At 41.8% G+C, this 17,952-nt stretch overlaps 2 protein-coding genes across 3 annotated transcripts in view; both read right to left on the bottom strand.

Moving 5' to 3' along the window:
- The window catches only part of LOC147633147 (MADS-box transcription factor 23-like), a 66,575-nt gene extending 60,353 nt beyond the window's left edge, over window positions 1-6,222 (bottom strand). The window contains exon 1 of the mRNA XM_086806812.1: window positions 5,601-6,222. Within this exon, the coding sequence (XP_086662938.1) occupies window positions 5,601-5,941 (341 nt within the window). The 5' untranslated portion in view covers window positions 5,942-6,222. The remainder of the gene's footprint in view (window positions 1-5,600) is intronic.
- The window catches only part of LOC147633145 (agamous-like MADS-box protein AGL11), a 339,941-nt gene that overhangs the window by 61,286 nt on the left and 260,703 nt on the right, over window positions 1-17,952 (bottom strand). The gene's annotated exons all lie outside the window — the stretch shown is intronic.

Raw genomic sequence — 17,952 nt, 5'->3', positions numbered from 1 at the left:
TAAAAATTCTTTTAACGTTCTACATTGGATTGTGGAAAACATATGCATCATTAGAGGTAATCAAGGTAATCAAACATATAAATCATTAAGGTAATCAAACATCAAGTTATGTGAGCTAGGTTAAGAAAGATCATAAGAAGAACATCAAGTTGGATAGATAATATGGTTCTTAATTCAATTCTTCAATTTTCTAAAGAGTGGATATCCATGTGGATAATTGGGTGAGTCAATCAATACCGTGATTTATTCATCCACATCAAAACCTAGTCTAAAAAGGCTTTACAAAATCATGTTGAATATTTTCACTCTAGATTTCAAGCAAGGTTACGGGCTATCATACAAATATGAAGATGAAATCTCTTTATTAAACCAGGCTCATTGATGTTACACATCACATAGTTTGTATTTATCAAGCTTACAATCAAAGTGCGCTCTTTAAAACATATAGAAATGATAACAACAAAAAAGGCTAGGCAAATAGCATATTCATATTTTCTTTGACATTTTGCAAAGCTAAACCATGACTTTTTGTGTTAGGATCCATGGCTAACCACACATCTTAGTGTGTGGCCTTTTTGTGCTCCTGGGTGTTCACGTGCCATGGAAAGATATCTACATAGAAGGATTGAGCCTCAAATGCTTACCTCTCACACAACATCTCGAGGATGAGGATGAAGAGAGAGAGAGAGAGAGAGAGAGAGAGAGAGAGAGAGAGAGAGAGAGAGAGAGAGAGAGAGAGAGAGAGGACCTAAAGTACCTAACATCCTAATGAATGGAAGGAACAAGAAATGAGCAAGAAAACTATATAAATCCCTTTAGATAACCTTCTCTCCAACACCATGAACAATCCCAATGATAATATTAAGGGCTCTCAGATATAGAATGTTCTCACCATACCACATGCAACAAACCCAAGAGAAGAAGATAGCACTCTCCCCATCCTCCCCAATAAATATGCAGACCCTCAAGAACACAAACATCCCTCTTTCAACTTAACCTCACACCTTCTCACTAGCTACATGGCAAGAAGAAGGACCAAGAGATCTTCCACCCTTGCAACGCACACTCTCTCTCACACAAGAGCTAAGAAGAGGGAAAGAGGAACAAGAGGAGCCTTTGCAGAAGAGAAAGCTTACTCTATCACTAAAGGAATAGACACTTCAACTCTAGGGTAGAAGGAATGATCTCTCCCTTACCCATACCTTCATTATATAGAAAATACAATGCCACATGTCACACATGGGTGAGATTTAATAGATTACAACCAAAGAGGTGTGGGTAAACCCAATAACCCTCATGCCTAAGGTATAAACCATATAAGATGTGCATCTAATGAATAATACAATGTGAAGAAATCATGTGCACATGCACCTATAGTGGACAATGTCAATGTCGGCCTAGGTGTTAACCCAAGGGGTTAACATTCCCCCACCTCTGATGCACACATGGTCCCATTCGATGTGGAAAAGAATTTCTAAGGTGGAAGTATAAGGAGGGAAGTATAAAAAGGAAATAAAATGATGTAGCGTAATAGGCCAAAGAATATTAAAACGATATCTCGATCAAGCCCATGTCATTAAGGAGGTATAGGAAGCTTCCCCACCTCTAATTGGAAGCACACGTGAATGAAGAGAGGCGAGGGGCTCCCCCACCTCTAACGTGTAGTCCATCCACCAGGATCCCAAATGAAGATAGGGAACTCAATGAGTGCCCATGAGTGTATGTCTATATCCCAAACATATGATGCTAGCATGGGTGCCCTAGCAAATTGCAATGTAAAAGGGATGGTCGATGGAGCAAATGTTGATGGCTAGGATATGGTCCAAGGATCATCCAAAGTGGATCTTGGATCCCAGATGAAAGGGGCTAGAGATGGTGTTCTAGGAAAGGCCATAAATGTATAAGTACCTTGAATCATAAGACCTGCCGATGATACATGTGGACCTAATGTCTCCAAATAAGACACAGAATCATAGTGTGTACCACGAGGCCCCTCCTCCATGAATCTATAATGAAGTGGGAGAAGTCCTCCTAATAAAAAGAGTAAGTCAAAGACTAGTAAATAGTCGGTGTTAAGGCTATCTTCTCCATAGTGTCCATAGACACTGGCTCCAAATGATCTGAAGTGGCTATTGAGGAGGATGAGGACAAATGTAGCTCAACCCCAATGATGTAAGATATTCTAGATACTAGATGGGTTTGCTAGACAAAAAACACACTTGAGGTCACAACATATGCATCATGGTGTAACACCACCATATGAAGCTCTCGATAGAAAATCTCTATGTGACATTGCAATAGTAATAAGACATAAAAGGGAAGGCAGTGATGAGACATATACAATAAAGAACCTCTCTACACTATATCATGATTCATGATTTGTAGAGCGCGTGTCCCCGAAGATCACATAAGCAATATCCTCCCATGTAGCCCTCAAGAATGGAATTGAATCCCAAATATCCTCATAATATCAAAGGAATTACATGAAACTGGTGATGCAAGTGTGCGCATGGGAGTTGGGTATCTGATAAATCAGTTAAACTAATGAAATAATGCTAGATTACAAAAAGGAATGGAGAAAAATGGGAGGGTGTGTGATCAATGTGCATGTGCCACCTTTGTGCCAATGTGCACACAAATGGGGGTGTACATAGTGCAAGAGTGTGTGGTCCACTTATATCTTTGTGGCATGCTATATACAAAGATGAGAGATTGCATCTCCACAGGGAAATGTGAGACTGCCATGTGCACAAAACAATTGGTTCCCAAAAGTGCCAACAGGAGAACAAAAACATGCTACCCCTCCTAAAACACTTAAAACTCATAAAGTTGATGGGGGGGTGATAGATCTTTTTTTTTAAAAGGTGCAAGAAAATAATTAGTAAAAAGAGTGTTATTAGGTTAGCGGGAGATAGGGGATGATGAGAGGGTTAGTTGTGAATTAAGCGTTGTGTGTGTGTGTAAGGGGATGAGTGTATTTGTGTGTGTGTGTGTTTAGTGTGAGTTATAAGTATGGTAGGGGGTTAGGTTGGAAAGGAGGAAGACTATAAAAATTTTAAATTGTGTATGGGAAATGTGTGAAGGGGAGGGAATAAGGGGGTTAGGTGGATAATAAAGTGAGTGAAAGGTAGGCGAGGAGGAGGATATGTGGATGGAGTGTGAGAAATTGTGTATAGTAAGGATTTTGTTAAAAATTATATTGTTTTTAATTTCTTTTTTTAATAATAATAAAATGAAATCTGGCTTCCATCTCTTTCTTGTTGGTGGACGCTCTAAACCCTGAATTCAACATGTTTTTTCCCTGAATGACTTTCTACATGACTTGGCTTTCTTCTTTACATAAGGACTATCTAACTTTCTACATGACTTGGATTTCTCTTTTACACTTTGAATTCTAGTCAACCTACCTTTTCCTTTGGTTGCATGAGCATCATTTGTAAAAAATATTCTCATTTATTGCTCAAATGTAGCTCAACCCCAATGATGGAAGATATTATAGATACTAGATGGGTTTGCTAGACAAAAAACACACTTGAGGTCACAACATATGCATCATGGTGTAACACTGCCGTATGAAGCTCTCGATAGAAAAACTCTATGTGACCTTGCAATAGTAATAAGACATAAAAGGGAAGGCAGTGATGAGACATATACAATAAAGAACCTCTCTACACTATATCATGATTCATGATTTACAGACCACATGTCCCCGAAGATCACATAAGCAATATCCTCCCATGTAGCCCTCAAGAATGGAACTGAATCCCAAATATCCTCATAATATCAAAGAAATTACATGAAACTGGTGATGCAAGTGTGGGCATGGGAGTTGGGTATCTAAAAAATCAGTGAAACTAATGAATTCATGCTAGATTACAAAAAGGAATGGAGAAAAATGGGAGGATGTGTGATCAATGTGCATGTGCCACCTTTGTGTGCCAATGTGCACACAAATGGGGGTGTACATAGTGCAAGAGTGTGTGGTCCAATTATATCTTTGTGGCATGCTATATACAAAGATGAGAGATTGAATCTCCACAGAGAAATGTGAGACTACCATGTGCACAAAACAATTCGTTCCCAAAAGTGCCACTGGAGAACAAAAACATGCTACAACTCATAAAGTTGATGGGGGGATGATAGATCTTTTTTTTAAGGTGCAAGAAAATAATTAGTAAAAAGAGTGTTATTAAGTTAACGGGAGATAGGAGATGATGAGAGGGTTAGTTGTGAATTAAGTGTTGTATGTTGAGTGTATTTGTCTGTGTGTGTGTTTAGTGTGTGAGTTATAAGTATGGTAGGGGGTTAGGTGGGAAAGGAGGAAGACTATAAAAAATTTAAATTGTGTATGGGAAATGTGTGAAGGGGAGGGAATAAGGGGGTTAGGTGCATAATAAAGTGAGTGAAAGGTAGGCAAGGAGGAGGATATGTGGATGGAGTGTGAGAAATTGTGTATAGTTAGGATTTTGTTAAAAATTATATTGTTTTTAATTTCTTTTTTTTAATAATAATAAAATGAAATCCGGCTTTTATCTCTTTCTTGTTGGTGGACGCACTAAACCCTGAATTCAACATATTTTTTCCTTGAATGACTTTCTACATGACTTGGCTTTCTCTTTTACATAAGGACTATCTAACTTTCTACATGACTTGGATTTCTCTTTTATAGTTTGAATTCTAGTCAACCTACCTTTTCCTTTGGTTGCATGAGCATCATTTGCAAAAAAATATTCTCATTTATTGCTCAAACAGTATACACTATAAGATGTAGAGACCCACTATTGGTCAACAGTTTTCAAGAGGGTTAGAGTCGGCTTGGTTCTCTAACATTGTTTCCATGGATCTTGTCGAACCTTTACAACTATGTCTATTTTAGATAAATGAGGAGTCATGCCTATGGAAGATCTTTTCATGGGTAAAGACACAGGGGACTTTAGAGCCATGTATAGAGTGCTGATACTCCTAGAAACAACAATGCCTACAACTAGGAAGGTGGGGAAAATGGTCAATTTTTGAATGAATCCCTAGCACATGAAGTAGAAACAACAATGCCTACAACTAGGAAGGCGGGAAAAAATGGTCAATTTTTGAATGAATCCCTAGCACATGAAGGTAAGGTATGTGATCATCATGATAGGACAAGGATGATCGAGAACTAGCTAGCGATTGGTTTGTCTTCCTCCATACATCTTTTATTCTCACCCTCTTCAAATAAAAAGCCCTCTTGATCTTCGTTCCTTGAGGGTTAGATTCTTTCCCATTACAATACACATAAATACATACATGTACGTGAGTGTGTGTAAATGTACATATATAAATACATGTGTCTATAATATAACTACACATACTGTATGTGTATACGCAGGATGTCCATGTGTGCGTTTATGCATGCACGTACACAGGTGGAAGAGGTCCGACACATCAATAAAAACTTGAGCATATACATGTGTACGCGTGGGATGTGCACATGCACGTGCGTGCTCAAGTGGGAAAACAGACGAGGTTGAAAACTTTGGCAAATAGCCTCCGATACATTTAGCAGCGCAGTGAGACGTCTTCAAGAAGAATTAATGAGAAGCTTTAATTCGCAGCAATCGTACCTGGAGCTTGCGTATTCGAAGAGTTTGCCGGTGGTGGAGAAGATGATGAGGCCGATTTCGGCATCGCAAAGAACAGAGAGCTCGTATGCTTTTTTGAGCAGCCCATTCCTACGCTTGCAGAAGGTGACCTGGCGGCTGGTGGTGTTCTGGATTCGTCTGATCTGGATCTTGCCGCGAGGGACACCAGCGGGAGGGCGGGCGGGCAAATCAAACTTATGGAACGACTGCTGCAGCAGGTCCAGGCAACCATCGTGGTCGTGGTGCGTGTACTCCGTCTCCGCGTGATGCCGCTCTGCTTGAGCAACTGTTGCGTGGGCATCTTCAGCTGGAGCTTGAACCATTCTTCTTAGCTGTAACGTGCTCAGGGAGAAATGAAGATACAGGTTATACTTACTACAGCAGCAAGGCCTTTCCACAACGCCAAGCTTCTGATTTATTTAGATGAGAAGAAACCTAACAAGCCAGGGCCGATCAGGCTTAAAAGCGCAAGCCAGATCTCCACAGGAAAAACAAATCAACTTTGGAGACAAGAACGCTTCTTTACTTGGACATTGCATCCACTATCCTGTTTTCCATTATTTATAAATGTAATTTTTTTTCTGTATAATCGTCCGACATCGTCTGGGAACAGTCCTTTTTTTTGCTTCACTTTCCCGTTCTACCCACTCACAGTACGACCATTGTCTCTCGTACGCCCTTTAAAATTTTTTTTAAAAAAATTAACATGCTATGATCAACGGGTTCATTATTGTCTATGCTGCTAATTAGATGTTGCAAGTGCTCCACTCAAAATATGCCCCACTTTTTTACAATGCTCCTTATATATTTTTTGAAATCAACCAACTTGGTACTTGTAAAAATGAATGCAGGGCACAACATTTTCTCCTCTAAATTGATGAACTTTGAGATATTCATAGCAGTCATGGGCTCCTTGTATGTAGAATATGCATGCAAATGTGGGTTTAATTGAGGAGGAAGTGTAGCCTCTTTCATGCATGGCCTTGTTGGCACATTCTAATTTTAAATGAAAAGGTGTCATGCCACCAAAAAGTCCAAATTTTGAATGAGAATTTGCATGTTGAACTCCCAGATAGCGGGGGTCAAAATAAGCGTCGAAAAAAATGTTGAAAACTATAAAAGAATTTTGACACTTTTTTTGACACTCATAGGTTTGGTAGAAATAGCTTATGGAGAAGGTGCGACCTTCTCTGCAGCTCCCCCCCATCCACATAGGGATTGCCCCTTGCCCTTGCTTTTGATTTTATGTGTATGTGTGTGTGGTGTGGGGTGTGCTCTTTCAATGTTGCTAACATGTTTTGTTTGTGTATGTTCTGTAGGGTTTCTATTGATTTACTCTCAGAAGTTCTCCTTAGTCTCTTGATTTGCATGCCTTCCCTCAATACTCTAAATAGAAGATAGCCCTTCCTCTTTTCCCTTTGTAAGACCCCCGGACCCGTAGGGCGGGGGAATCCTTTTGATAGGCGGTCAAGTCTCGTGTTATTTTCCGATTGACGACACCTCGATCTCGTAGAAATACGAGGTTACGAGCAAACGGACGGACCTAACTCTATCTCGCAGGGGAAACGTAGTCATCCTAAAGGAAATTCTAATCCCCAGCACGAAATGTGCGTGGAGATGGAACAAGACCCACACTTGGTTCAAGGAAGCCAACGCCTTTTTCCCCCGTATTCATGAGGCACGGCCGCTGGCTCGGTCCCCTAAAACAAGTCTTGTTCGTGACTGTACTATTCCCTAAGTATCATAGGTTACGACTAGTAGAAAGCTACCCGACTGATCGGGTCCACCCATCCTTAGAATGGTACCGTCAGGGCATCCATTCTCCCACTTTCCACACACTCACCCGTTCAATTGTTTCCTAATTAAGTCCTACCACACTGTGAAACACTTAAAAACAAATTCCTTTGTTAATTAATTACACTTGATTCCTTAAAGAAAATCTTTCTTAGCACAACATTGAAATCAACGAGTATACTTACAGTGAAAAATATTTACAAAGACCCTGAAACCGGGCCGATATTCCAATCCAAACTCATGTCCAAACCATAACCATAACCACAACTACATCGATAATCTAGAATTCGATCTTCCAGCCTCAACCAGCTGGGTAAACCTCACGGACCGTCTCCCCTCGTCGTCAGCCAGACGATGAGGGCCAAGCCGTCCTGTCACCCCCTCAGGTACTGACGCTTGTACCAAACCCTCTCGCTCTTCGCAGGGGACGTCTCCTCATGAGGTGGGGGTTAAGTCACCGCACTAGCCTGGACCCACAGAACTAGGCAGCATATATACATCACCCCGGTGGTGAAAACCAATTCCCAGTGGCATAGGAGGGGATTGCCCTGGGCCGACTCCCGGCCTCGCTATATCCTCCGCCCGGCTACACAGGCAAGCACGGAGTTAGCTAAGGGGGGGAGAAGCTGTACCTGCATGTTAGCAATAAACCAGCAGTATATCCAATAAAAAGAGACATAGCCTTTATTCAATGAATTCACACATTAACAAAAACCATCGTTTCGGAAAGACAATGATTCAAAAGTAAGATTATTTTCCTATAACTTTACTTAAGAGTAACCATAAGGTACTCTAGGCCATTTATACTAGGGGTTTAACCTTGGTTCCTTTCCTATTATTATGAATCTTTGCATTAAGCTTCATAAGAGAGAATTTTACTTAAAACTGTTTAAATGACCAACTTGGTTATCGTTTTCATGCCTATTCACTTCAAGAGGGGCGAAGTCGATTGCAGGGACGCGATTCGCCTCATTCCCTCCTTGGGCAGCGCGTGGTTCTTCAATTCGGCGGCGTTTCGGTGCCATAAGAGCACTAGAGTTTTAAGAGGATAGAGAGAAAACGAGGTGAATATAAGAGGTTGGGAGCGTGGAGAGAAAAGAGAGAATTCTACTGGTTCAAACGGATTCGAAAACGGAGTCCGTTTGGGGTAGGAAAAGCTTGTTGGGCTTATGGGCAGGAACGACCTCTTAGCCTAAGTTTAAGTCGCCGCATATGGGGGGGGGGGGGAATTGAGAGGGTGTCCTTAACTTGGAGAGTTCTTGAGAAGAGTGTACGTCTAGGGAGGCCTAGGGAAGAGTAAGGCAAGGGGTAGAGGAGAAGCACACTTTAAGTCTATTCACACGGGGGGGGGGGGGGGGGAGAAGAGTGTAGGACATGTCCTAGAGCTTGAGAGAGAGCTTGCGCGTAGGGGCTTGCTGGGGGCTTGTCTGGAGAAGGGGGCTGGGAGGGTCCTTTTATAGGTGCTGGAGGGTGGACGTCCGGGTGCGGGAAGGTGACACCTGGGTGGTGTAGGTGTCCGGGAGAGAGTGTGGGCGTGAGACACCTGGGGGTGGAGGTGTCTCGAGGAGAGAGAAAGTGTGACACATGGGGGTGGAGGTGTCCCCAAGAGAGAGAGAGCGCGACACCTGTGGATAGAGGGTTCTGGGAGGAGGGGGTACGTGTAGGGGTGTGCTGGAGGGTGCATCTAGGTCGTGTACACGCTTGGGTGTCCCGGGCGGATTGTCGATTTTTTCACGGGCGGCGCCCGTGGTGGGGCCTACGCCGGCCGCCCGCCGTCGTCCGGGGGGGGTCAAAAAATATTTTTTGATGGAAATGTCCGGCCTTGCCCCGTGACCATGGGGGCGTGTTCCGTTCGTTGATTAGACGCCTGGATAGTTACTATTTTTGGTCGGAAGTTCGCAGATTTAAAGGCTTAAAAGCTTAATTAAACCCATTCCGGGTACCCGTTTTTAGTTCAGAAAAAACTATTTTAAGCGTAAAATTATGCGTAGATTCCAAATTTGGATTCAAAATTACAAGTTTCTAAGCAAAAATGGCTCATTTTCCAAAAATAGAAGTTTTTTGATCGTAAAAATGACAAACTAAGTTATATTTTTCAACTCTGAAGCAAGTACATTGTTATTTACAATGGGTATGTTACATCTTTTTTCGACTCTGAAGCAAGTACATTGTTATTTACAATGGGTATGTTACATCCTTCCCTGCTAAAAGAACTCGAGATGTCCTCATCTCGGCACGAACTCTGGGTAATTCTTTTGGAGGGTTGACTCTTCCTCCCAAGTGGCATCCTCCTCAGGGTAATCTTTCCATTCCACTAAATGTTCCCTAAGGATTCTATTGCGAAGCACTCTTTCTCTAGAGTCGATGATTCTATTAGGTCTCATTTCAAGGACTCCCTGAGTTGGCATTACAATTTGTTCATCATCAAGAACATGATCAGGATGAGGCACATATGGCTTTAGTAAGCTTACATGGAATACATCATGGATCTTGAGGTGGGTTGGGAGGCGAAGTTTGTAGGCATGTTTTCCCAAACATTTGATGACTTCATAAGGCCCACAATACCTTGGACTCAGTTTCCTAAATTTTCCAAGAGATAAAGAACTTCTCTTTGGCCGCACTCGAAGAAAAACTTTGTCTCCTTGCTGAAAAATTCTTTCAGATCTTTTGGTATCAGCATAATGCTTCTGTCGATCCTGGGCGGCTTTAATATCCTTACGAATAGCTTTGGTTTGTTCTTCCATTTCTTCAAGCATCATCCTAGAGGCTTCAACCTTTAGTGTGGGGTCAGAGAAATTTAAGGGAGATAAACATTCCTGACCATAAAGAGCTTTGAATGGTGACATCCCTATGCTTTGGTGATAGGATGTATTGTAAGAGAATTCCACTAGAGGGAGATACTGAATCCACTTCTTTGGTTCACGCCCACAATAGGCTCTCAGGATGTCTTCTATAATCTGATTAACTCTCTCAGTTTGACCATCTGTTTCTGGGTGGTAAGCTGTACTGAAACAAAGTTGTGTTCCAATAGCCTGGAATAATGATGTCCAGAACTTTGAAGTGAAGTCAGAGTCCCGGTCACTGACTATTCTTTTTGGCAATCCATGAAGCCTAAAGATTTCCTTGATGAAAAGGCGGGCAATATCAGAAGATTTAAATGTCTTCTTTACTGGGATAATATGGGTGACTTTGGTAAGCATATCCACAACTACTAATATAGAATCATACCCTCCTTGTGTTGTGGGAAGACTTGTGACAAAATCCATACTGATACATTCCCACTTCATCTGAGGAATGTCCAAAGGTTGGAGTTTCCCGGGCATTTTGATTCTTTCAGCTTTAATCCTTTGACATGAAAGGCATTGTCTGATGTATTGAAGGATATCTCTCTTCATTCCAGGCCAAAAGTAACTTCTCCTTAAGGCATTCAAGGTTTTTGCATAACCTGGGTGTCCTGCTACGGGGCTATCATGAGCTTCATACAAGATCATCTTCTTCAGTGTAAAATCTTTGGGAATACATAACCTATGCATGAAGTAAAGGCATTCATCATCGAGGGTGTATCCCTTGATCAATATATTTTCCTTTTCTATGGGTGCCTCCTTGTGAACCAGACTTACTAGCTTTTGGTAATCAGGGTCATGAAGTGAAACCTGCTTTACCTTCTCTAGGATGGGGTTATTTGGCATAGAGATTGCACTTAGGAAGGATTTGCGACTGAGGGCATCTGCTACAACATTATCCTTTCCAGGACGAAATTTGATATCAAAATCAAACTCTTGCAGAATCTCAATCCACCTTCTTTGCCTCATGTTGAGATTGGGCTGGGTGAAGATCCACTTTAAACTCTGGTGGTCAGTTACAAGCAGAAACTTACGGCCTAGGAGATAGTGTCTCCATAACTTGAAACAATGAACAACTGCAAGGAGTTCCAAATCATGGGTGGCATAATTGACTTCATAGGATTTAAGCTTACGAGAAGTGTAAGCCACAGGCCTTCCTTCTTGAATTAAGACACCACCAAGTGCAAGGCCACTAGCATCAGTGACAACTTCAAACTCTTTGGTGAAGTCAGGGAGCTTCAGAACTGGTGCTGAGGTGAGAATAGCTTTAAGTTGGCTAAAACTGATTTGGTGGATTGTACTATCTTACATTCCTTCTTGAGGAGATCAGTTAAGGGTGCGGCTATCTTGGCATAATCCTTGATGAATATCCTATACCATCCTGTGATGCCTAGAAACCCACGGATTTCTTTGACTGTCCTAGGGGGTGGCCATTCCAATATATCCTTGACTTTGGCAGGGTCTACTGAGATGCCCTTTGAGGAGACAATGAACCCTAGATATTCAATTTGGAAAGTGAAGAAGGTACATTTGCTTTTCTTGGCATAGAGCTTATGTTCGCGCAGTATTTGCAATACTTTGCGTACATGCTCCTCATGTTCCTCTTTTGACTGAGAATAGACCAAGATGTCATCGAAGAAGACAAGGACAAATTCATCCAAGTAGGGTCGGAAGATATCCTGCATCAGGCGGTTGAAGGTGGCGGGAGCATTGGTTAATCCGAATGGCATGACTGTAAATTCATAGTGGCCATAGCGGGTATTGAAAGCGGTTTTGGAGATATCTGATTCCTTGATCCTAATTTGATAGTAGCCAGACCTTAAATCCATCTTGGAGAAAACTTTGGATCCATAAAGTCTGTCAAGAAGTTCGTCGATGCGAGGAATGGGGTATTTGTTTTTGACAGTGACCTTGTTTAGGCCTCGGTAGTCAATACAAAGCCGAAGCGAGCCATCCTTCTTTCTCTGGAAAAGAACAGGCGCTCCCCATGGGGAATTACTAGGGCGAATGAATCCTTGCTCAATGAGCTGCCTAAGTTGTTCCTTGAGCTCTATGGCTTCGGGAAGGGACATTTTGTAAGGTCTCCTTGAAACTGATTCAGCACCAGGGATTAACTCAATCCCATGATCTACTTCTCGAGATGGGGGTAGTTTTGTAAGTTCCTCTGGAAAGATATCTGAAAACTCCTGGAGCCAAGAGGGTTCTAAATTTGGGTTGCTTTCTTCTACCTTGTTGAGTTTGACAAGGAAGATCTGTTGGCCCTTGCGCACTCCCTTAAGAAGACGATTAGCTTTGACCAAATGAAATTTGGGTTTACCTGTTTTTCCCTGGGCTGATACTACCTGTCCTTGACTATTCTTAAAGGTGATGCTTCCTTCAGCACAGTGAATGTCAGCATTGTTTGCAATTAACCAATCCATACCAAGGATTCCATCATAAATCCCTAATGGTAAGCTTCTAAAATACCCATGGGTTGATTCACCATCCAATTCAAATTCAAGATCTCCCACACAATGTCGGGATACTTCTTCTTTTCCACTAGCTAACTCAACAATCATTGCTTGGGCTGGTTTTTGATCTAACTGTAACTTACGCAAGCATTTTGGAGAAAGAAATGAATGCGTACTACCACAATCAACCAAAAGCTGGAAAGATCTACCTTGATAAGTAGCCGGAGCTTGGATAACAGAAAACTGCTGATTAGGTCCTTGATGTTCTATAGCTGCATGAATGGTGGCTTGCTCTTCTTCTTCCATCTCTAAAGTCGGTTCACCAATCATAGAGCAGACACGGGCAGTCACTCCACGACCTCTACCACGTCCACCACCACCTCATCTAGCTTGGCGGTTATTAGGAATCCCATGACCTTGAACTACCCGGCCGCCTTGTGGAGCAGCAGTGACACTAGGATTGAGAGAGGGTCTTGCAAGTTTGGGGCATTCATTCCGGAAGTGGCCAACTTCATTGCAATAAAAGCACCTTTGGTCCCCATAGGATTCTGAAGTGGAATTAGCATAACTGCGGGGAACAAAATTATTGGGGTACTGACCAATAGTATTGTGGCGAAAATTCGATTGGTAATTCCTCTAAAGGCGCCCCCTTGGGTTAGACTCAGGATAGTAGACTCTCTTCTTTGCTTGACCACTCTTTACTTCTTTAGCCAGAGGTTTGGCTCAAGTAAGAGCATCTTGTAAGGTAGTTGGCCTCATTGCTTCAAGGCGAGAATCCAAAGGTTCATTCAGCCCTTGGCAAAATCGGGCCACTTGTTGAGTGATCGACATAGGTGGAGCATATTTGCCAAGTGTGATAAATTTTGAGTAGTATTCCTCCAAGGTTAAGCTAAGCTGCTTGAGGCTGAAGAACTCGTTCATCTTAATAGATTCATGAGATGGGGGAAGATAACGGCCCTTCACAGCTTGCTTAATGTCACTCCAGGTTTGGGTATCTTCAGTGACGCCCTTATCTCGGCACCATTGTTTCCACCAAAGTTTGGCGTCCCCGGTAAGACGGAATCTGGCAAGCATAGATTGATTCCCAATTCCTGTACCAGCAGCCGAAAAGTAATCGTCCATGGCTTCTATCCAAACTTCTGCATCCCTTTCAATCTTTGAACCTGCCCCATTAAATGAGGGAGGTTGCATTTGTTTGAGGAGAAGCTTCTTCTCCTGTGTATCTGTATATAATGCATTGGGAGCAAGAAGTTGACGATCCTGGTTATCAATAAGAAGCTAAATTTAGAATCATGTCACTTAGGCGGTTTAATACACATAAGACAATGAGTGTGAAAATCAAAACCTTTTATTCCAAGCTTTAATATTTACAAGTAAACCAAGCCATTTACAAGTAAACCAAGCCATTTACAAGGATTGGACTAAATCCAATCTTATTTATTTACATGGTAGTCCTCTAGGGAACCTAATAAAGATCTGCGGTGGTAGCATTGAAAAAGTAGGGGGGTTCTCCCATGGTTTCAAGAACTCGATAAGTCTCTGGTAGGGGAGGTAAACCTCGTCTAGAAAGACGGGTAACGGCTACTCTATCAGGGGATACAACTTGAGTCACCTTATCATAAACCCAACGATTCTGCAGCATGCGATTCCCATCGATAGTGACATAGGTGTTTCGAGGAGTGCCAATAAACCAGAACAGGCGAACCATCCGCAACATCTCGGCATATCGGATCCGCCTCAAGTCGTTGGTGAGATTGCCAACGTGCTCAGCTCGAATGATGAAGTAGGTAGATCGACGATGCCAATACTCAGTTCTGTTCCATCCCCTTTCGATGCGAGTGTAAAGAGGAAGGGTTAGCTTGTCTACAATGTGCATCATAGTGTCACGGAACTCGAATTCGGAAGAGCGACAAGCAGTCATGAACATGCATTGGAATACCAGGAAGCGAGAATAGGGATCCATCTCGTCCTCCTGCATCCAGCCGTAACTACATTAGTTTAACAAGAATTCCTAGAGCAACAAGAGAATACAATAAAAAATCTCCCAAGTCTAAACGCGCTCTGATACCACGTGTAAGACCCCCGGACCCGTAGGGCGGGGGAATCCTTTTGATAGGCGGTCAAGTCTCGTGTTATTTTCCGATTGACGACACCTCGATCTCGTAGAAATACGAGGTTACGAGCAAACGGACGGACCTAACTCTATCTCGCAGGGGAAACGTAGTCATCCTAAAGGAAATTCTAATCCCCAGCACGAAATGTGCGTGGAGATGGAACAAGACCCACACTTGGTTCAAGGAAGCCAACGCCTTTTTCCCCCGTATTCATGAGGCACGGCCGCTGGCTCGGTCCCCTAAAACAAGTCTTGTTCGTGACTCTAGAGTGCGTCAATAAAGCGAGCCCAGGGCAGCGAGCCGAGAGCAAAAAATCACACAGAATACAAAAATAAGAGCAAAAATCACACAGAATACAAAAATAGATTATCCCCTTCAAGCGAGCAGATTTGTGCTTGTGCTGCTCTCTAAAACATTGACATAACACTGAACTTAATTATTAAATGACTGAAAACATTGACATAACACTGAACTTAATTATTAAATGACTGAAAACATTGACATAACACTGAACTTAATTAAATCAATCAATATAAGTGTGTTATTTATATAGCGCACAGAGTACAAAAAGTTTAATTGATATTCTCAAAATATTGTCAAAACATTATAAGTATATCCTATAATTGTTGTGGGTGGCTCCTCTGAGATCTTGTGAGTATCTCTTTCAAAATATAATTAGGAATCTTTGGCTGATGGATATGCATATTATTGTTCACATCCTGTCCAAGAATCATCAGGAAAACAAAGTAGATATGTTTGCAGGCAAGATATGGTTTTCTTTTGACTAACCTATCATTGAATTCTGCACACGAACATATTGGGTGGTTCTGAATGGTTACTTCAATGGGTAGGGCTTCTTTGTTCTGGATTTCCCTCACTTTAAATATTTCCTTCTGCCCTTCCATTTGAACATGTCCTCCCATAATTTCTACATTCATATCTAACGCAGCACTGATCTGTGCATATGCAGCTTTAGATATACCTTTTCGATAGGGGTATTTTTGCTTATCTTCCTCAAGAATTTTTTGCTTGTTTTGTTCACTCTCTTGAAGCAAACTATTTGGAATCTGTACACCAATCTCAAATCCAGCTTTTACTAAATCATGAGCTTCCCTGACTTTCAAGTGTGTACCTGTTGCTATTGGCCAAACATTAGGAACACTTGCAGGTGGATGTAAGATTGTCTTTGTAGGCTTCCAAGTGTGTCGAACATCATTATTACAGAAATAGCAGTACTTTTCTTTCCTCCAAGAAGATAATTGACAATCACTCCAAAAGCATGGTGCCACTTCTCCGCCTCGTAGCTTTCTGCTACATTTTTTTCCTCCTACCCAATGGTTACATTCTACTCTATTGAAGATCGAAATCCTGCGCAATGCCCACTTTGTCTGATGAATATCTTGCTCTAATGATTGAAGTGCTACGTCACCTTCTTCTGGATTTATTGATGCTTGCCCTTTTTCATGCTTATCCACTGTCACATAAACAAACTCTGGTCGGTGGCTAGAGCTCCCTACATTCCCCTCATGGACCTCATGAAGTGGACGTTTAGCTCGAATAGTCTTTTTCTCACCCTTGAAATTTATCCTGTTCGTAAACATTGGAGTGCCCATCACTGCATCATCAATTGCCCTTGAAGTAGCAGCTGGAGAAGGGCTTGAAGTTTGTCTGGAAAGAGCTCTCTCAATTAATATCTCTAGGTCAGGCCCTCCACCTATATATTTTCCTTCCATAAAAGCCATTTGACGAGCACACTGGAAGTAAGCATTGATGAGATCTGAAACACATGCATCGTACAAACTAATTTTATGTTTGTATCCTTCTCCTGCTAGCCAACTAGCATGCTTAGCTTCAGAGAGGTTCGTCCGTGGTACCAGAGCATTTACAATAGGCTCACCATCCTGTTCATTGAAAACCCATTGCACAAAGATAAACCCAAACCAGTAGGTTTTTTAATTACTGCTATTGAATTAAGTTCATAGAAAAAAAAACATACATAACATACCTTAATAATAAAATGACCCCAACGACTTGCTCTATAGTGCCACCAACTAAGCCAACTATCTAGCTTGGGAATGTTTCTGTCTGCTGCCTTTCCTGTTGCCCACCATGCACGTATCTTACGGAATAGCACTAAAGCATCCTCTTTGGTTGGTGCAGTCCTCCACCTCTCACACATTTCATTGTGTTTTTCCATATGTTGAGCATATATATACTTTTGTGTATGCACTCGAAGATTGTCCTTCCAATGAAAAAGGCAAGATCTCTCCTTTCCTACCATCTCATCTCCATTGTTATATACTGACCTAATAGCATTCCAATTTTCACCTGCTTCGTCGGCCATGAAGCCAAAAAAGTTTGCTGATTTCCCAGTATGGTCGATCATAACTGCATTCAAATTTTCCCAAAACATTATCTGTGCTGTCTCATCCTCCTCTCTAAACTCACAAGTTGCAATTGTGAGTAGCTCTCCAATCCTGCAAGAAGAGTATTTGGAAGATTATTGTATTGTAACAACTCAATCGAACAGTCATTTCATTTTGAAAAGAGAATAAAAATTAAAACATACGTGTGATCATACACATGTGCACCCATTGTGTGCCAATCATTCTCCACTCGGTGTACATGATCAAAACAAACCCATGAATGTCGAAGGTCTCGATCCCCCGCAGCATCCATTCTATTGACAATATCAACGCCAGAGCCAGGGCCAGTTGTGGACATCTTGAAAAGATAGCACCTCTCATCACTTTTGGTTGCTTGCAAGGGAAACCTTGATCCGTGGAAGAACTGAAAGTGGCATTTTCTTTTTAACTCTAGGATAGCCTCAAATCCATCACCTAGTGCTCGACTTGTCTTTCGACTTTGCATTACCATCTGCTTCACCCTACATTTACCAAGTTGGTTAAGAAATTACATATATATATATATATATATATATATATATATATATTCAATAGAGAAGAACTTACTTTTTGAGATTTATTAAAGATATTAGCTCTTGAGACATCTCCTGGAGTTCCCTCTCTGACATAAACTCTCCAATCACTTTATCATCGTCAGTGAAAGCCTTCAAAACGAACTCCCTGGCAACAATCATTTGCACCTTTCGTGGACCCGCATTATGGTCCAT

The sequence above is a fragment of the Cibotium barometz genome, chromosome 12 (genome assembly GCF_041138505.1).
Source record: "Cibotium barometz isolate CiBa-2024 chromosome 12, ASM4113850v1, whole genome shotgun sequence".
Taxonomy (NCBI): domain Eukaryota; kingdom Viridiplantae; phylum Streptophyta; class Polypodiopsida; order Cyatheales; family Cibotiaceae; genus Cibotium; species Cibotium barometz.
The sequence above is the reverse complement of the archived record's forward strand: the minus strand, read 5'-3'. Positions and strand labels throughout refer to the sequence as shown.